Below are 21,593 nucleotides of genomic sequence, written 5' to 3' on the forward strand. Positions count from 1 at the left end.
ATGACTAATGTCTTAGTGGAAAATGGGATTGTGGGCGTGGTTTCATTCGATATGACTCCGCCCCCAGTTACAGGGCATGAACATTGTTGCAGATCCATTTCTGAGGAAATATCTATAGCCTCCTCAAAAACTTACTCGTGCTTTTTCTAAAAAAGATTAATTGCATTTATTATTTCACACATATATATATATATATATATATATGCACACATATATATATATATGCACACATATATATATATATATATATATATATATATATAAACACTGAAGTTTATTATTATTATTATTATTATTATTATAAGAGGGAAAACCTTCCCTCTTCATCTACCCTGTTCAGTGGCTTGACTGATTGATTAGCATTTGAATACTGGTTTCTGATTGGTCAATCAGAATAGAAGGCGGGATCATGCCACGGTTTAAGACGTTTGCCCCTTGGCACAGATTTATATAAGATCCTAATGAGAACTACACGCTCTGGAGTTTTCTGGAGGTTAAAAAGAACGAAAATGGGAACAAACAGATAAGAACACTTAGAAGAGACTGAATGAGTGGACTGGTGAGAAACATACACCAAAGAACAAGCTTTTTGCACTTTTATATTCATGCAGCCAAAATTTTCAGACTTCTTCCAAAGGACAAACTTTTTTTTTTTTTTTTTTTAATCATGCATAAAGGGAACATTATTTTTGTAGTAGACTGAGTGGCTCGGGAAGTCACATTCTATTAGTTATAACCTGGAAGAAATCACAGCGCACTTAGTCAAAGAGAAAAAAACAACTTGAAGTTTGTGGACATTTAAGGGAAGGAAAAAAAAACTAAAGAAAGAACACAAAACACAGAAAACTTAGGTGGACCTGGGGACAGGAAGAATGGAGCTGTTTAGAAAGCTGTGGCTGGCGAGGAAACTGATTCTGGTGGTCATGATCCCTCTGTCCCTGCTGCCTCTGCCTCTCATCCATCCGAGCAGTGTGAGTATCCTTACATCTAATCTACTCTACTGAACAATAGGTCAAAACTGTGCTAGGATTTTTTTTTATTAATATTACAGCAGTTATGAATTAGTATCTATTGAATGTTAAGCATCTAGCACTCGCAGGTAATCACATGGATAAGGTATCACTTAATAACCATACACAGTAAAGTCGTTTAGGGAGATGATTCACTTTACACAATCGATTCTTTCTAGTAATTCGGCTTCACCTACAAACAATGTGGACCATAAATAATAATAATAATAATAATAATAATAATAATAATAATAATATGTAACTAATTAAACTACGGGATAATACAATGAAAGCCGAAAACTTTCGCGCGCGTTTCCGCGCGTGTTCACGCACTAACGGACTTCGGTATAACTCCTTAGATGCGCGCGCTCTATCTCGCGCATCTCCAACTCATTGTTAAGTCCTAGTCATGTTCACTGACTCTGTTCTACACAGTTTGGGGTTTCAAGTCCTCCAAAAATACCCGCTCTGTGTCGCTGAATACATGGATCAGGTGTATTTTATTTTTGCTCCGAGCTTTTCTTCAAACGCTTTAATAAAAGGAGAGCATGCCAAGCAAAGTGGCAATTTGTCTTACTGGCTGGGAAAAGACTACCAGCCACAATCACTGCGTTTACATGATTAACATGCATTTTAGCCAAAAGCAAGTACACTGAGGACAATAAAGCTCCTTTTAGACTTTATTCAGATTATTGGACTCATTTCCTGCTTTACTGGAGAAATACTTGGGCAGGTTTAAACACTGCTTGATTCATTTCATCAGTTATAAAACCTGATTCAGGCAGGCTACATATTATTTGACACTATAAGATAGACTACACTATATAGACGAAAGGTATTTGTCCAAACCTGAAATGACATTATATCAAAATACATATACTTCAATATGGAGTTGCAGTTGTAAAAGCATGATTTTTCAGTGCTTCTGTGGAAATTCGTAGCCATTCATTCTGTAAAGCATTTATGAAATCAGGAACTGATTGGTTGGACGGGAAGGCCTGGCACGCAATCTCCATTCCAGTTCATCCAGCAAGGTGCACAATGAGGTTGAGGTCAGGGATCTGTGTTAGGGCCAGTCAAGTTCTTCATCAAACTATGTCTTTTATAGTGCTTGCTTTGTGTACTGGAGCACAGTCATGTTGGAATAGAGAAGAGCCTTCCCCAAACTGTTGCCACAAAGTTGGAAGCATAGCATTGTTCAAGATGTCTTGGCATGCCCTTAGTTAAGATTGCCCTTCAATGGGGATAAGGACCCTGATTGAATTCTAACACCTGAATTTAATAAATATCAGGTTTGACCAAATACTTTTGTCAACTTTAAGTGAAGAGTAAGAGAAACTTTCACCAGTCTGGAAAGGTTACAAGTGAAGAGGTTGTGAAAATGCTTTACAGGATACGACCATGCCCCCTCCTGATGTTCTGTAAAACATCTTGCTTTGCTGTCAGAACTGTTTATTTGAAACACCAGCAGCTTCTGCAGATGTTGTTTGTATATATTTATGCAGATGTTTTTTGGGTCTATTCTGAGTCGAAAGCTCACTGGTATCATGTGAGAAGCAGCTGTTTCTTCATTTTAGTTGCTTTTCCCCCCAATTGTTTAACAGTTACTTCAGTGAAATCAACATCTACAAACAGAGTGGCTGATAATGATAATCAGTCTGACCCTCAGCTCAAATCAGTTTTGGTTAACGTGATCAATTCTTTTCCTACCTTTAGATTAACATTTTGTTTAAACTGTCATCACAAAGGGAAACTAAAGGTGAGATAGCTTTAGTTGCTGATCTGTGGCAGAATAATGAGCAAATAAAGACCTAATCCAACAAGAACCCACTATTATCCATAACTCAATGTAATGAATGCTCTAGTAACTGCTAAAGGAATGTATATTCTGACTAAATCCAACCATTAGCACATTTACTCAGTGATTAACTGCAGACAATTCATTTTCTCCTACTTCTGACAAAAAACATCTGACAAAATCAGTGTCATAGAATGATTGTAATGAGATAACAAAACCCTTGAAAAATGTGAATATCAGACTCCTTACAATATATTTTAAACCAATCACATTGGAATGAACTGATTAACAAGAAACAGATTAAAGCCCAACAAAACAGCATGTGCTGGCCTGCAGCTTAATCTGCCAGCAGAGCACATTGCTGTGGCGTGCCTTCACCTTTGAGCTTGGGTACAGTCAGCAGGAGATATGACCACATATGAGAGCTGGTGCTGGAAGTGGTGTGAGTGCATGCTAAGCAAAGTTTTAATTTGTCTTACTGGCTGTGAAAAGATTACCAGCCACAATCACTATGTTTACATGATTAATGTGCATTTTAGCTCAAAAAACAGAAAAGCTTCTTTTAGACTCCATTCATATAAATGAAATAACTTGAATAATTTCCTGCTTTACTAGAGAAATACTTGAGAAGGTTTAAACACTGCTTGACTACTTTCATCTGTTATAAAACCTGATTAATACATGAATATAAATCACCTGACTAACTTCCTTACTGTTCCAGGATAGTGCCCAGAACTTGAGAAACAATAAAATGTGAGTGCCAGAAATGAAATTACATAATTTGGTAGTCACAGCAGTCCTTAATATACAAATATCTGGAAGTATACAGTAGGAGTAAATAACAGGAGCCTGTGTAACACTGATTCTATACTTACAAATACATACATTTTGTTACCAATTGCGGTACTGTGTTGTAGTGATTAGCACTGTGGCCTTGCACCTCCAGGGACTGGGTTTGATTCCTGCCTCTGGGTTGGTGTGTATGGATTTTACTTGTACTCTCCATGCTTAGTGAGTTTCCTCCGAGTACACTGGTTTCCTCTCACTGTGCAAAGACATGCAGATTAGGCTTGTATTAGAATAATTAGATTGTAGTGTGTGAATGTTGACTGGAGGTCCTACCACGGTTGTGAAAATGGGAATAAATACAATAATCACTATTGGTCTCCATGGTCCAGACATTAATGGATGGATGTTACTAGTTACAACTTTTTCATTAAAAACCATAAAAATGAAAGCACGGTTGGACTAACAGCCACCAAGTCACTGAGTGTTGTATATAAAATGTGTTTTATGTTTCAAATGCATGAAATCCTTCTGAAGTCCACATTGTTCTAATATTCACATGCTTTAAAACATTTTAAATATACATACAATTGATCTGGTGGTTCCTTTTTTTGATTTTTTCTTTTCTTTTACTAATTTTCACCTTTACACGGTTTACTTACATAATTTTAATTTAATTTGCTGAAAATAAATATGCCAGTGGAATAATCCTAAATGTAAAATTTATTTCCATATATATTCTCAAATAAAGAAATACCGCAATCAGCCACAACATTGAAAACTGTAACATTCAAACCATAGAAGTTTTGGGTTTCCCTTTTAGTTTCCACCAGAGTGGCTCTAGCATCTCATAAGACCTGTGCTGTGGTGTCTGGCACCAGGAGGTTGGCAGTGGATCCTTTGGGTGCTGTGGGTTGTGGTGTGGGGCATCTGTGAATTAACCTTGTTTGTCCAGAACATCCAATTGGGGGTTCATATCTAGACAGTTTGGAGGCCAAGTGGGCGCCTTAGGCTCTTTGGCCAGTCTTCGGTCCATGTGGGCATGGTTGAGCTTGGGGTGCCCATTATTCAGTCATCAGTTTACTGATATATACAGTAATTGATAATCAGTGTTAATAGTGTAATAGTGGTGTTAATAGTGTATTATAAAAAAAGGAAAAAAATATTACACTCAGCGAGGTAATTTAATATAAGCTGTTTACATGTATCATTCAGAGTACATAGTTGTGCTGCTAAAATGTAACAGTTTGTGGTGTCCAGACTTCTGACATGTGCTGTGTTTGTATCTCTGTAGGAGTCTTCCTGTGCCTATGTGCTGATTGTGACAGCAGTGTACTGGGTGTCAGAGGCAGTGCCCTTGGGGGCTGCAGCATTGGTCCCAGCCTTTTTATTCCCGCTCTTTGGGGTTCTCAAATCAAGTGAGGTGAGTAAAAAATAAGCTTACATTTTGTAATAAAACATAAAAAAAATTCAAATGCGTTTTTAAAAATATACATTGGATGGATAACGTAGAGTCAAGATATTAGACAAAATCATACACTCGAACCAGAATTAACTGCAAAACTCTAGATTTGTTTCACATCAAGTAGAATTAAACTTTTTTTCTTAAAAAAAAAGAAAAAGTTTTGGAATAGCTGCATCAAGGCCAGCCTTAAATCCAATAAAAAAAAATCTGTGGTATAACGTGAAAACTGCCATCCATCAACATTCTTCATAAAAAAAAAACATAAAAAGCATTTTAAAAATGTGCTAAATAATAAAGACACAAGAAAACTACATGGCAACTCAAATCTGTAACTGCTCCTAAAGAACAATTCACACTGAGGGGGTGAATGCTTATTAATGAAGTCTGTAGATTTTTGATCTAATTGTAAGAAAATATTAATGTAACTATTTCTATAAAAAACACCATTCTAATATTCTTAAATATGATGTTGAAATACAGCTAAAGGACAAATAATCACTAGGGATAAATACTTTTACTGGAAACAGAAAGAGAGTAAGAAAGAGTATGATGTTCAGATGATCTTACCAATGGTTTACTGTTGGATTTCAGCCATGAGCTCTCGACCTTTTGTCAAATTCTCTCAGCATCAAATCACAGATATACTGCTGAGTACACCTGTATAAGTAAAAGAAGCACTAGTGTGTGTGTGTGTGTGTGTGTGTTTCTGGAACATACAATACAGTATATTAATCAAAATGCATCTTAGACAAGACATGTAAATTATTAAATAATATTTTAACCCTTGGCCCCTTTAGATAAACAATTTATTGCAAATGAGAAGAAACGTGTCACTTAAATGTTTATTTTTTTTTTTTTAAGTTTGTCTTTGTCTGCTTAAGTGTAGCAAGGGTTGAGCAACTCATTGCTACAAAAGTGATACCAAATGATACTAAAACACTTTGTATAAATTTACAATCATCTTAATGTGTTTTTGACTCATGTACAATCTGTACTATAATTACCCGAACCCATGTTCATCCTGTTTATTATATGATGCTGGTTGTTAGTTTGCATAACATTAAATACTATACCAGACTGCAGAAACAGTAACATTGCAGTGCTTACTGTTTATAGATACCCGCTAAAATTAATCAATAATTTTAGTTTTTAAAACATAAAAAGGCATGAACATTGGAATAACCATGATTTAAAAAAATGTAAAAAGATTAGCTAAAAAAATATTAATTGACCAAGACTTTTGGACTGTAGTGTGCTGAACATCTAAAAGTCATACTGTGCAAACAAAGGCATCTTAAAACTCTTGTGAAAGGGATTTTTTTTTTATGTTTATTTTTCCAACACTTTGGTTCAGAGATAATTTTTTTAACAACACAGCTGTTGTTTGTCACACATCCACACACACACACTTCACACTGCGTACAGCTGTGGGGATATTTAATACAATGCCCATCAAACTTTAACTTGGCGTATCTGTTAGTTATTTGAGCTTTATTAAGACATAGAAAACAAATGAAACATAGAGGTTGTTGTTGTTAGTCTTTTGGCTGCTCCCTTTAAAGGGTCACCACAGCAGACCATCTGATCCGTACAACAACTTGGCACAGGTATTATGCCGGATGCCCTTTCTGACACAACCATCCTATTTTATCCGGGCTTAGAACTGGCACTGCATCTACTGGCTGGGGTTTGGGCATTGGCTAGGCATCAAACCCGGGCCTTCCGCATGGCAGACAAGAAACCATGCTGAATTAAGTGACTAAAATCGAATGACAGACTTGACTAAGCAACCAAGTCAGTCTAATTATGTGTGGTAACCGTGACCAGTCATACAGTAGCAAGTCAAAGCGTGCAGGGGTAGTTCACTGCTTAAGGCCTTGGTCCACTGATCGAAATATCCTAAATTCAAATCCCACCTCTGCCAAGTCAGGCCCTTGAGCATAAGTTGCTCTGGATAAGGGTGTCTGAAGAATGCTGTAAATGTTAGTCCGGTACTAGGTCATGCAGGTTAAGTTTGAGTTATGGCCAATAGTGTGCAGTGTGCAAAATGTACCCAATTTTTCACAAATCATAAAAAAAAAACTGTATTTTCCTCATGCTTTAGCAGAATTGAGAAAGTTTTAAACACTATCCAAGCTGGTTGAAAAATCACATGCATTATTATTATTATTATTATTATGAAAATTATTTTCAGTGCTTTTGTGCTTCTTACAAAACAATACATTCTTGCGCATTACATGCTTTTATTAAATCTATTTTATTAAATAATTTCTGTAAAATATATATAGTAAGTTACTGGCAAAAAAGCTGCAAACCACCTTCTAATCTCTTACTTAAAACATTTTCCACTGACAGACCACAATTACCGCCAAGTTCATAAATATTGGAACAATTAGTTTTATTGCCATTTGGCCTCCGAAGCAAAGACAGGACTTTCAGCATTAACACAAGGGGTTTGAAAAAAATGTTGCACTAACTATTTAGGAATTCCATTCATTTTCAAACGCACAGCCATTTTTTGGTTGGAACAACTGTATGACCAGCTATAAGTGTTTAATTGTCTAACAGTGCATTGCTCTAGCTTTTGTTTTCAATACAATTATAACACAAACAGTTTTTTTCTTTAAAATATATACTACATCATCATGATTGATCAAATGTAAATGTCATGACAGCAAATGTAAATTTTCTGTCTCAATAACAGCAATAAATTTGATTATACAGTACTTATAATCCTCTATTATTATTTCGTATAACTTGTTTGGAAAAAAAATCCTGACAGCAAGGTACACTAAATTAGATTTTATTTCTCTAATACAAGAATCTGTGTGTTTATGTTTTCAGGTCGCATCAGAGTACTTTAAGGACACAACGCTTCTCCTGATGGGAGTCATCTGCCTGGCCGCTTCTATAGAAAAGTGGAACCTGCACAAACGCATTGCCCTGCGCATGGTTATGATAGCTGGAGCAAAACCTGGAATGTATGTCCCTCCTGCACAGACAATATCATTCATTACACTGAAAAAGATCACAGATCATTTGAACACAATCATAAGGTTCCTAGAGGTTTGATCCTGTAGTCAAAATTACTGAAATATTTAACTGCTAGTGAATTTGTACTGGACATAAGGAATAAATTGTCATATTAAGATAAAAATCTTAAAACCTTAAAAGCTTTAAAAAAAAAAAATTAACACATATGGCCAAAAGTATATTGACACCCATCCACCATCCACCTCCTCATCCAATACATTTTCAGCATTATCTGGCCTTTTTCAGAGCTACTTACATCCTTATAATGGTTCCATAGTTTACTGACTGAGCGAATGATTAGTCTAACATTAGGGCCTGAATAATGTTCTTGTAGCTTAATGAGCACCAAATCCCACAGCTACAACTTGCAATCTATTGGAAATCATTGTATATGAATATGACACTCAGGGATTCACAACCATTTGGCCATATAGTATATTTCACAAGATGAATATACTATGCAAGTTGAATTGGGTTGGAGTGGGTTGATGTGTTTAGACTGTAGTTTATGATGATGCTGAATGTGTACAGTACATGTATATGTATATTTGTGCAGATATATTACAGGCTCATGCTGAATTGATGAGTTGAGTAATAGTTTTGGGTGGATGTGTTGCAGGCTGGTGTTAGGGTTCATGTGCTGCACTATGTTCTTGTCCATGTGGCTGAGTAACACCTCCACTACAGCCATGGTGATGCCCATCGCTGAGGCCGTACTGCAGCAGCTCATTTACACTGGCATCGCTGACTCTCATGATGACTCGGATACTGTGGAGACACAAGAGGATGAAAACGGTAAAACAATTTATTCTGGACAAAACATAAAATTTGTCTGCAGGAGGACTCAAGATATTCAACATTTTAGTCATCATATTACTGAATTATACACTAAAAACAGGTTCAATCTTAAATCCTGTTCTCTCTGTACTAAATGTATGAAGGGCATTCAGGCCAAACTGGGAGTTTGGATTGTGCAGAATAGCAGAACAATTATGAGTCAAAACTGCCTTTATCTCTTTATACAGTATAATCCCCTGCTACAATAATGTACTTATTACAGTGCTTCACTAGTGCTTGGATAGCATCAGGAAAGTATTTTCAGACTGCCTGAAGTACTGCCCTCACAGGAACTCCTTCACTGGGCCAAACATGTGGAAATGTCTTGGAGCCAGGTCAGGACTGTATGAGGATGTGGAGATAACTCTTAGCTGAGTTGTTGTAATGTGCAAGTGGTGTTGGTAAATGATTGTTTGGACAGTTACCACAGACAGATGTGTCTCTTCTGCAAGTTGACAACAAGTTATCTGCCGATTTTCAAGGATAAGACTTTCCACTCGCTAGTCTAAAGTCTTATGTAATCTTTTTGTAATCAATCGTTTTATTTTTCCGTCATTCACAATAAATTTTATTCCTTGTTTGACTTGAACAATCCTGGTAATAAGATAAATTGTATTGTTTTTATTGTTTAACTATTATGCAACGTTTATCTTAAAAGCCATGTAAAAGCCATACCTCTTTTTTATTTAATTTTTTGCAGATAAGGAGTTGAACCAGAGCAAAAATCACCTTGAGCTTGTAGATTGTGACAACAGGTAAGGAAAGGTAATTTATCAACTCCTCCAACAAGTCTTTTCTCTTCTAACATTTTTTCTGTCTTTATTTATTTCCACAGTTGTAAGAACCCAGAAATTTGCACAGTTGCTGAGGTAACACACATGATTACATCATCATCACCACCACCATCATCATCTACATCATCATCATCATCTGAGCCGTATTGCATTTTTTTTCTCTTTCTCCCCCACAGGAAGCTAATGGTTTTGCATTGAAGCCAGTTCAGGGAAGAGACTTTCCAAAGCGGACTAATGGACATCTAGCTGCTGTAAGAAGTTCAGCATATGATTACAGTAACTTACAGCAAGTCAATTTGACTACAGTCTTAATCTGACATTTTTATACTGCAACTTACACAACATTTCACACATGCTGACACCATAAATTAAATAAATAAACAAAATACCAGAATTTCTGACAAAAGAAAAAAACTCATCACGACTATACCTCAAGTTCAAAGCAGGTTGGTGAATATCTTCATTAAAATAATCATCCTTCACTAATTGTTTGCACACAGCAGGTTTCAGTTGATGTTCCTGTACCAAAGAGCTCAAAAATGTGGAAGGACTCCAAATACCCAACCAAACTGGATCACATGATCTGCAAGTGTCTGTCTCTGAGCATCACATACGCAGCTACAATCGGTGGCCTCATCACCATCACTGGCACTTCCACCAATCTCATCTTTTCAGAGCAGTTTAACAAGTAAGTCGTCTCTTGTGAATTACTCTAAATTTTGCTGAATCAGCGAACAGAATCCTGCATTTCAAGAATTTGTTTAAGCAGGGGTGCATAATCCATCAGGAAATAAACAGCCTTTGATGTGAATTGATTGAAGTGCAAAGGTCTTTTGTACTCTGACTCTAACAATAGCTAAAGCAAACACCTAGGACCTGGGCACCTTGCAGTCATTGAGTCAACCATGAACAAATATGAGGCCATCTGTCTCACAGCTTATGCTTGGGCGGAATTGGGAGAATGGGACAATGATTCGAAAAACACCAACAAATCTACATCAGAATGGCTGAAACATAAAAGAATCAAGATGTTGAAATGGTTTAGTCAAAGTCCAACCCCTGTGCACAGGGGAATGCCTAAAAATCTTAAAGAAATGAAGCAATGATCTATAGAAGGATGGATCAAAATGATGTGCGAGTCTGACAGATAAGTGTCAAACAGAAAAAGAAAATTATTGATAAAAAAGGTGGACCCCTGTATAAGTAAAACTAACTTACAGGTATTTAGGTGTAAGTTGTTTAGGTGAATTAATGGTGTAGTAGAGTTCAGCAGGGTGATTGTTGTGAGAAAGAAGCTGGACGGAACTGGATTAAAAGTGGTAAAAAAGTTTGTGGCCTGGGTGGGAAGAGTTGCTGATGATGCTGTGTTCTCTGCAAAAGACAAGTACAGCAGTGGACTGCTGAAGCAGCTGCTTCATGATTGTGCTTATGATAGTGATGTTGCAGTAATTTACAAAAAATGCTAGACTAATGAATACATATCTACAAAAATGAAAGAGGTTAAGTTAAAACCAATCACTGATAATTACCTTAGGTAATTATGTAATACTTCTGCTTAGGTTATTTATAGTACAATGCATTTACTGTTATAATATATGTATTTATCACCATATAATATATGTATTATAGTTATTATTATCATTATTATTATTTTTCATTTTTTAATTATTATTATTATTATTATTATTATTATTATATATATTTTTTTTTTATTGTAGTCGATACCCAGATGCCAAGGTCATCAATTTTGGAACCTGGTTCATCTTCAGTCTACCTATTGCTCTCATTATGTTGGTTTTAACCTGGCTTTGGCTCCACTTCCTGTTCCTCGGATGCAAGTAAGAATCAATGTCTTCTTTCTCTTCAATTAATCACTTTAGCAAATTTTGGTGCAATAGTGCATGACCTCCATAAAAGTACAGAGTTGGTAGTACAGTAATATAATATTATAGTAAAAACTAAAAGAAACAATCATATGACAGCTTTCTTACCTTTTTTAGCTTCTGAAACCTGTAATGTGTTTAGTTTTAAGGAAACTTGCTCCTGGAGTAAGAAACGCAAAACCAAGCGTGAGATCCTCTCTGAGAAGCGCATCCATGAAGAGTACCAGAAGCTTGGTGCCATAAGGTAAAAATACTACATAAGCTCTCACTGACAGTTAGAAATAATAAAAGGTTTTCAAAAATGTATGTAGTACGAAGGTGTGTAAAATATATAATGTCTTTTTTTACCAAACAGTTATCCAGAAATTGTGACGGGGCTCTTTTTCATTCTGATGACCTTGCTGTGGTTCACAAGGGAACCGGGATTTGTTCCTGGCTGGACGTTCCTGTTTGAGAAGTATGTAAAAATAATATACTCATTTTCTTCATGCATCTTAATTTCTGTTCATCATAATAACATTTTGTCTGATGATAAATTCGGAAGACTTTGAGTAAAATCATGAGTTATAAAGAGAAACAGTTGAGTGGATTTGCAGTGGTGGCCAAAAAATGTAGATAACAGCTGTCTTGTACTGTATTATCTTGTGCTTATAACAATTGATTAATTTTGATTCTTATTATTTTAAAATATTGTCAATTTCATAAAATCATTGAAACACTGTAAATTTACAAAAACTGAATACACAAAGTACATTTATATAAAATATATAAATCTGGGCTTCATTACTTAATAAAAAATAACTCCCATGTCTATCAGTGACACAAAAAAGCAGGTTGATTACATTTATGCAAGTTGGCACATGCTGTTATCAAGAGTTTACACACGGGACCAACAGTGGCAGCTTGCTGGTGCTGGGGTGCTTGGGGTTATAGAGTTCACTACTGTATAAAAGCCAAAAGGGAAATGAAAAACTCCAAATATTATACCATCAGAATATCTGACGCTGATGTTATTAACTTCTGTCGTACAGGAAAGGGTACAGAACCGATGCTACAGTCTCTGTGCTGCTCGGCTTCCTCCTCTTCCTCATCCCTGCACGCAAGCCCTGGTCATCTTCATCTTCAAGTGAAAGCACAGGTTCAGATTCCCATTCTTACTCTTTATTAATATCCATATATAGCAGGTCATAAGTTTATTTAATGAATGCTGTTTGTGTCCTTACATAGTGAGTGCATGTGAAAAGGATAAGATGGATGAAGAAGAAGACCCCTTGGCACCCATGATAACATGGAAAGACTTCTTGAGACTGATGCCATGGGAAATTGTGATTCTGGTTGGAGCAGGGTATGCGCTCGCAGCAGGGTGTAGGGTATGCCAACATCAGTTGCAGTTATATATATATACTGTATATATATATATTTTTGTATCATAAATGTTTATGAATGTAATTACATAATTATAATACTGTAAGCTCACTGTGTACTGTGGTGTATTAATGTGTGCAGGTGTCAGGTTTGTCCATGTGGATCGGGCGTCAGCTGGAGCCGATGAGCGGCCTGCCACCGTGGGCCGTCACACTACTCGCTTGCTTGCTCGTGTCGGCTGTAACTGAATTCGCCAGCAACCCTGCAACTCTCACTGTGTTCCTGCCTATTCTTTCTGCTTTGGTAAGAACGGACACAAGGCTTTTAATATTGATTTTTTTAAATGCAAACTAAATAGAAAATTCAAGCATGCAATCCCAACTTGAGAGCAAAAACATTGTGTATTAAAGTAATGCAGATTCTAACATATATGCTTGCAAGGTATTAAAAGCAAGTGTTTATATTAGCTACTGTTATTATGATAATTAGTCTTTTTTAAAAATCAAGATAAATTAATATTAAATTGAATAACTAACTATGCAGTTGGTGTCACAAGTATTGTCCAATATCAGATCCTAAATAGTTTAATTTTAATATAACAAAAACTTTTTAATGGAGCTGTTTGTGTCTGGTTTGCCATTTCCTTTCACCTTACAGTAAGGGTGTAAAATAAAATACTATGCATGTTGCGTAAAATTTCCTCTTAGCATAGGCAGTAACAAGTGGTGTTCTTGCTACTGTTTATTTAACGTCTCCCAATCCACTGTGCAATATAAACATAAATGTAATACTGTAAATTAACAAAATATAGAACCTAATATGAAATAATAGCATGCACTGTGTGTAAAATAAAAAAGCCTTGTTGGCTACATGCTAGAAACGGGAAGTTCTTGAATCTTCAGGGGTTTCTTTATACTGTACCTGTTTACAATAAATGAAAGTATGTTGTGATAAACATTCATGCTTTACGAAATGTTGCTTAAGGGAAAAAAAAAACTTTTTAGCAAGAGAAGTCCATCAAAATGTAAATGTACCTACATACATTAAGACAAAATAAAGGTAAATCAAAATATATGCATAAAAATGTATGTAACTAAAATAAATCATCAATTTTAATTTTGGTCATAACAGAGGCAAACAAATCATATAAACAGAGGTGAAAGAGTAATAAACTTTTGTACTTAAGTAAAAGTACTGCTACCTTGGTGAACTTTTACTGAAGTACAAGTAAAGTTACCCTTATAAAAATCTACTCAAGTAAAAGTAAAAAGTAGCTCATTAAAAATTTACTCAGAGTGAAAGTTACTGAGTTACTTTTTTTTTTTTTTTTAACAGCAGGGGATGGGGGATGGAACACCCTTACATAATAAATCTGTTCCCTTTGCTGTGCTTGAAATCAGAGTGGTCGCTTAAATATGATTGCTTCGCTTCATAGGAATTTGTTGGCATTTCACTTTCAGCGGTGTCTGCATCACTGGCATCTGTTTTGTCCGTCTCCATCGTTCTTGTGAATTTAGCGTGTTTGTTCTCCACGCCCATCAAACAATCAGTGCAGTGGTTTCCGGGGTGCAATTTTTTTTTCCTTCCCCGTTGTATTATTTTTATTATTTTTATTATTTTTTTATTTTCATTCATTTACATGTATTTTTTACTCAGTAGTGAATATGATTTAAAAAGTAGTAAAGTACAATACTTTAAACAAAACATACTTAAGTAAAAGTAAAATTACAGATTTTAAAAACTACTTTAAAAAGTAGAAGTACATAAAAAAATCTACTCAGCTACAGTAATGCGAGTAAATGTAATTCATTACTTTCCACCTCTACATATAAATTATATAAACAATATGACCGACAGGAAATAGTCCACCTGAAAATAACTAGTCTAATTTTTTTTTTTTTGCTATAATTTCATGCCAAAATCAGCTATACGTTTTTTAAAAAGGTGATTCCAATGACTGCTTTACAAAATGAAATGTGAGTCCGTGTTTTGTCCTAAAAGGTTTCTGATACAATATTTGTATTCTCTGTCACCTTCTCAGTCCGAGACTCTGCAGATAAACCCCCTGTACACACTCATCCCAGCCACAATGTGTGTATCCTTTGGAGTCATGCTGCCTGTAGGAAACCCACCAAATGCTATTGTGTTCAGTTATGGACATTTAAAAATCAATGACATGGTAAGACTGATATGTTTATTAACAGAATAAGAGATTCAATTATCCATTTTTATTACAAATGAATTACACAAAAACAGTTCAGTCTGTGGACAGTGAAACCAATTTCACTTTTTCCTTTTTCCTTTACACACCAACACAATGGATTTAAAATGAAGCAATCAAGGGTTGATGTTTATTTATATGGGTTCAATAAAAATAATTATGTTAACTGTTAAGGAATGACAGACAGCATCCAAAACATCTAGTCAAGTCAAGAACCCACTGGAACGGGGCGTGTGGCAAAGTTTGCAATCAAAGGATCCCTTCATGCATGTAAATACACACATTTTAAAAAAGGGAGATATCAGATTAGACTTTTCAAATAAACTTTATAAAAAGTCTCCCTGGTTATTATAAAACATTAACTTGTGCCATAATAATTGGAGAAGAAAACTACAGAGAAAGAAAGGGAGGGCATAAACACATCACCTGTAAAACATGGTGGAGGCAGTGTTATGGTATTATAGCACGACTTTGAATTGCTGCCAATGGAGCTGGGTTGCTGTCAATTATTTCTTATGTGACTGCCAATAGAAATAGCAGGATGAATTCCGAAGTGTATAGAGCTTTGCTTAATATTTAGATTCCGGTACATACCTGATTGCAGTGAAGGACCTTGCTTCACTTTAAAGTTTGAACAATTGATCCGCAAAAGAAACCCAAGAGCCCGGAGGTCAGGGACTAGAAGTAGTACCCTTCATTGCCTGTCAGCTCCACTTCTAGTAGAGTGCATGGCGCACTTGTAGGTCAAGTAGCTCGGGGCTATCATCAGTGATATTGTTCCAATGCAGAGGTCTTGTCTCAAGCAGCAAAAACAGCAGCAGTTCTGGACGGACTCACGACAGTGTCCAGAGACCAGCATCAAACATATCACATACTGGTGGGCTCTATCTTTCTGTATGCATGCAATCACCATTTAATCACATCTGGAATGCTTCATTTCAAATCCACTGTGATGGTATACAAAAGCAAAAATACAAAATTTTGTCACTCACTACAGTAAATACTTGATCTAACTGTTAATGAATGGCCATGATTCTGTTTACTCTGTGAGTTATTTTATTTTATTTTTTTGTGTGTGTCTCTGTTAAAGGTTAAGGCTGGTTTCGGGGTGAATCTGATTGGAGTTATGGTGGTCATGCTGGCTATAACCACATGGGGCACTCCACTTTTCCAGTTGACGGAGTTCCCTGCCTGGGCGGTGATGAGAAATGTAACCAGCAGCTTGTCGGCACAAGCATAATGAATAAGTGCGAGTTTCTGAAATAATATAAAGGAATGGACAACTTTTTAAATACATGGTGCAAGTGGCACTTTTTCTTTTCTTTGACTGCCTTCAAAACAATGCAATATCAAGGCAATATGGAGACCTCCTTATGGTGACCACCTGTTCTTTAATGGTGACTGGTATTCAAATGAATGTTACATAAGATGTTTAAATGGTCAATGATGTAAAGTTCTACAGTATAACATAGATCAAGCCAGCATTATGCAACAGTTAGTTCCGACTGAGTAATCTGATTGGACAAGTTATTCAGAAGTGGTAATAGACGGTAACCCAGCACTGGGGCGTTTAACTATATCTATCACTCTACATCCCAGCTGTTCTAACAACTGTTAATTAAACTAACTCTCAGTTGCAGCTTGGGTGAAAATTGGTCGGTACGGTCGGCAGTACTGAAAAGAGATCAGCTACCCGCCAAAAACCACATTTAGAAACAGTCACAGAGCACTTTTAGCAAAAAAAAAAAAAAAAAAACATCTGATTGCATTATGTCTACTTAAACAACACTTTGTCTACATAGTAATTGCTTTGAAGTCATTCCTAATTGCCTATGTGTTGTTTGTTTTACACCTAAGCTGCACTAAGCTACAAAGCAAACTAGTTTCCAACATAAGGCTGAATCTCAAATTCCTCTGTAACCCCAAATCAAGGGCAGTACTTGGTGTGTTAAACAAGGGATTGTATACCCCAGTGCCTAGTTTCTATTGAACTCTATTTGAGATTTAACCCAGGAACCCAAAAACTTAACAGAGCTAATAAAAACATTTCTAAGAGCGTCTAAAGTAAAATAAGTGGAAATATAAAGAGAAACTTGAGAGCTTTACAGGAGTGTCCATCACCTCCATGGATTATTCTGGTAAGAATTTCACCCCTTTTAATTACACTTACTGTTGGTTGCAATGTGTCAGTCGCCAGCTCTGCCAGTCATGGTTACTGCTACTACTACTATTGTCATTCATTTAAACAGGTCACACACTGCAATGTTTAAAACATGTCATAAATCACTGTAAAAAAAAAAAGTTTCATTTTGTACTACATGCTAGGACATTTATTTGTAACTGACATGTTTGCAAACCATAATAAAATAATGTTAAAGAAAATAATTAATCATTTTGCATTTAATAAATATAAAGCAGGTCCATTTTGGGCACTGGTGGCTCAGAGGTGTTTCGCCTCCCATGCGAAAGTCCCAGGTTTACTGTAATTCCCTGCCACTGGATGGGCATCCGGCATAAAACCAGTGCCAAGTTGTTGTATGGATGGCATGGTATGCTGTGGTGACCCCTTTCTAGGAGCAGCCAGAAGACTAACCAAACCAGATCCATTCAAATTTTGAATTTGAATCTCCTTGTACTTCAGAAGGTGCCTTCATTTGTAAAGTACTTAGAACAGAATAGAACAGAACACACATCAATGTGGAAAAACATGGACTGTTTAGTCAACTCAAGTCAAGTCAAATAGGCTTTTATTGTCATTTCAACCATATACAGTTAAAAAGAGGCTGTTGCTGGATGTGTGTGCCCGAATGCTTCGGTACCTTTTTCCAGATGGCAGAAGAGTGAAGAGTGAGTGTGATGGGTGTGTCTGATCAACCACAATGCTGGTGGCTTTGCGGATGCAGCATCTGGTATAGATGTTTTCAAAAGAGGGAAGAGAGACTCCGATGATCTTCTCAGCTGTCCTCATTATACGTTGCACAATCTTGCGGTCTGAAATGGCACAATTCCCAAACCAGACAATGATGCAGCCGCTCAGAATGCTCTCGATGGTCCCTCTATAGAAGGTGGTCAGGATCGGTGGTGGAAGCTGGGCCTTCCTTAGCCTTCTTAGTAAGAAAGGACGCTGTTGGGCTTCCTTGTGCAAGGAGTTGGTGTGGAGGGACCAGGGACATTATGTGATTTTTACTTTTTTTGGTGTTTATGTATTACATTTTAATCTAAGTATTGCAAAGTATAAGTGAATTGTTTGACAGCAAAATGAGATAAATTCCATTTTTAGACTGTGTTCAAGAGACACCAAAATTATAAACAACATAAAGCAATCATGATTCATCTCCTTTTCATCATAAAAATATAAACTACAGTATGTTCATTAAAGCCTCTACCCTCAAGCATCAACCGTCATATTCCTCAACCATTTTAAATATCTCAAGTCCCTTTTTGTGATTGCTAAATCACTTCACCTGTTAATAGAACCTGATGTAGATCAACATACAGTACAATTTGTAAAAGGGCATTAATGACATAGGAGACATAATGTATATAGGAGAGGACATGCTTCATTCCATTCCATTTCATTTTACTATAGTAAAGTACTATAAATTAAGTTGAGCCTTTATTTATCACATATACATTACTGCACAGTGAAATTATTATTTATTTTATTCCTCATATATTCCAGCTTTGTTAGTAGGTTAGGATCAGAGCACAAGGTCAGGCATTATATGGCACCCCTGGGGCAAACAAGGTTAAGGGCCGTGCTCAAGGGCGCAACAGCAGCAAACTTGCAGAGCTAGAGCTTGAACCACTCAGAGTCTTTAAGGTAACTCAGAGCCTTAATAGCCACCCCTGTGCCCCTCCCTCCAGCCCCCCGCCAAAATATTTAAGTATAAAATGCAAAAGACTATATTTTGATCAAAGCAAGTATAAACAGCTAATGCAATGTATCAACTAAAAATGTGGTGTCCTCATGCTGCCAACCGACTCTTTTACAGTTTTAGTCCTGGAGTCTGGCTGTGCTTCAGTAAAGAAATCCATAGAATTAATATCCTGGTCATTTACCTAGAAAATGGTTCTGGCCTTGACTGGTGTTGGCAACTGTTTCTCTGGGGACTTGACAGTTCGATAGTTCATGACTGGAACTTCTTACAAGTCTACCTGGGTCTTCAATAACTACCTGGACTCCATATTAACATCAATTAACATCAGCTATTATAGCTGAACTGCCTCCCACCCTACACACTGTATAAATGCAGATCATTTACTGCTTTCTGTTTCACCCAAATGAGGATGGGTTCCCTGTTGAGTCTGGTTCCTCTCAAGGTTTCTTCCTATTACCATCTCAGGGAGTTTTTCCTTGCCACTGTCGCCCTCGGCTTGCTCACCAGGGACAAACTGACCATTTTGATTCATACAAATTCACATTTCATACAAACCTAAATAATTCTTTTGACTATGTAAAGCTGCTTTGCGGCAATGAAAATTGCTAAAAGCGCTATACAAATAAAATTGAATTGAATTGAATTGAATTGAATTCAGAACAATCCGGTCAACAGACTACTTTATTTTATTGTCACTTGATATTGTTAAGCCTAGACCTTACCAGATAACATTGTTGAGACTAGGCATGAGTAACTGAAGCAACTGCAGATCATAAACACTGCCTCCAGAGGCTCCAGTGGCCTATATGCATGATGGGTGAAGCCATGACTATTACTAACATAAAGGTTCGAACAATTAGAAAAGGCCATGTGGTCTAAAGTCAAACCTTTAAGTTCTCTAACAAATTAAAGCCTTTTTTTCTGTTAGTTTCATTGACAAATGGTTTTCTTATGGCCACACAGCTGTGTGTGAAAATGTTCTTACTTTCAATAATAATAATAAGTAACTAATACAAGATCTTTGAATAACACTTGTATCTTGTGCTAGTCATAAACATTATAGTTAATCGTGATGGATATTTTAATTGTCTTTTTCAGGATTCATTTTACTGAACCACTCAATGCATAAACTGGGCTTCGAGGGTTTGATCTGCTCACCACCAAACGAGAGAGAAAGAGCATCCATGCGTACCTACTGTACCTGACATTCATGGTTCCATATTGTCACTATGGCTAAGAAGACATTTTTATTACTGTGGTGTAATTATAGTAGGTTTTTGTCCATCACTAGAGAGACAGAAACGTAACAGGATCAAACCTGCATTATAACTTACCCACTGAGCAGTTATGGACAATTATTAACTTTGTTCACGGTACCTCAGGCTTACAGCACTTTTCCACTCGTTGTTATCAGACATGTTGATTCAATATAACGATTTGTTTATTTACAATGACAGCTTGGCACATAAGAGAGAGGATCCTGGAATTTCCTTGTAATTCAAAAAGGAGGCCTACTTTTCTTTCTCTAAAGGAGAATGGTAACAACATCTCAATATGGAGCTGCAGAGCTGAAATAAAAAAATCATGCAATTTTTTAAAATACAGTCGGACAAAACGTGGTATCGGTGCGAAAATGTGTCTCAGCTAGGTGATAAAGTGAATTTTCAGACTGGATCATATAATTTTAGTATCAATACTCATAAAGAAATATGAATAATTTTGCATTTTAGGGAAGCAAGATCGGTCACCTCCATGTTAAAAAAACTTCTGAAGTAGCTTTCTTGGCACACACATTTTCTGGATTATATGTATAACATAAAAAAAAAATTATAAAATCAGCACAAATACTGTGTGTGTGCTGAAAATACAGATTCAGCCCAAAAAAATGTATAGACACTTCAGGAAAAAAACGACTTGTATAAATATTTTAATACTACATTTATTGAGATATCATGAGTTTAATACAGGTTACCTTTGGCCTCTACAATAACAAAATAAATTAATAAAATAAATTTAGTAGTAAGCTTTTCTTTGCCTGAAGAGTGTATACAGGTTTTTGCCTAACTCTGTAAGTTGTTGGTGTACTTTACTGTATCTGTAGCAGTTCGGAGGTTTATTCATATTTTAACACGTATCAAAAAAACATGTTAAATTACATGAATTGAAAACATTTTTTTGCTGCAATAAAAGAAAAATATAATAAATTTTTCTGCATTGCAATTTGATTTGAATTAAAACAATCCTTACAGCATTTGCAGCGCCTGAAATTTTTGGCACTGCAATTTATTATGGTTGGATATTTCAAATGAGTTACCAAACTGCTGTTTAAAATATTTTCAAGTGTTAAAAATACAATCTTATTTTTTTTTTTCGACCTCACAAATTCAGGTAATAGAAATCAGGGGGAAAAAAATTCTCATCACATCCGGAAGAGCAATGGATTGCCGATTGATGTGGTGCATGTCGCAGTGTACTTTAATTGTGCTTCCTGCTCCCTGTGCAGTCTACTTCTCAGGAACT

At 36.2% G+C, this 21,593-nt stretch overlaps 1 protein-coding gene across 2 annotated transcripts; it reads left to right on the forward strand.

Annotated features, from left to right (window-relative positions):
* The first annotated feature begins 817 nt into the window (after window positions 1–817).
* Window positions 818–17,469, forward strand: slc13a4 (solute carrier family 13 member 4). Of its 2 annotated transcripts, none has more exons than XM_053508610.1 (16): window positions 818–971; window positions 4,889–5,017; window positions 7,904–8,040; window positions 8,712–8,887; window positions 9,630–9,684; window positions 9,765–9,798; window positions 9,900–9,974; window positions 10,224–10,411; window positions 11,442–11,561; window positions 11,749–11,850; window positions 11,962–12,063; window positions 12,638–12,744; window positions 12,834–12,976; window positions 13,113–13,274; window positions 15,013–15,150; window positions 16,283–17,469. In XM_053508610.1, exons 1-16 carry the CDS (start codon window positions 873–875, stop codon window positions 16,430–16,432), a joined length of 1,917 nt encoding a protein of 638 aa, XP_053364585.1. In that variant the 5' UTR covers window positions 818–872; the 3' UTR covers window positions 16,433–17,469. The 2 variants fall into 2 exon arrangements, with proteins under 2 accessions (XP_053364585.1, XP_053364586.1); XM_053508611.1 differs by having other exon boundaries at window positions 10,227–10,411.
* The last annotated feature ends 4,124 nt before the right edge of the window (window positions 17,470–21,593 follow it).

Source organism: Clarias gariepinus, chromosome 12, assembly GCF_024256425.1.
Source record: "Clarias gariepinus isolate MV-2021 ecotype Netherlands chromosome 12, CGAR_prim_01v2, whole genome shotgun sequence".
Classification (NCBI taxonomy): Eukaryota; Metazoa; Chordata; class Actinopteri; order Siluriformes; family Clariidae; genus Clarias; species Clarias gariepinus.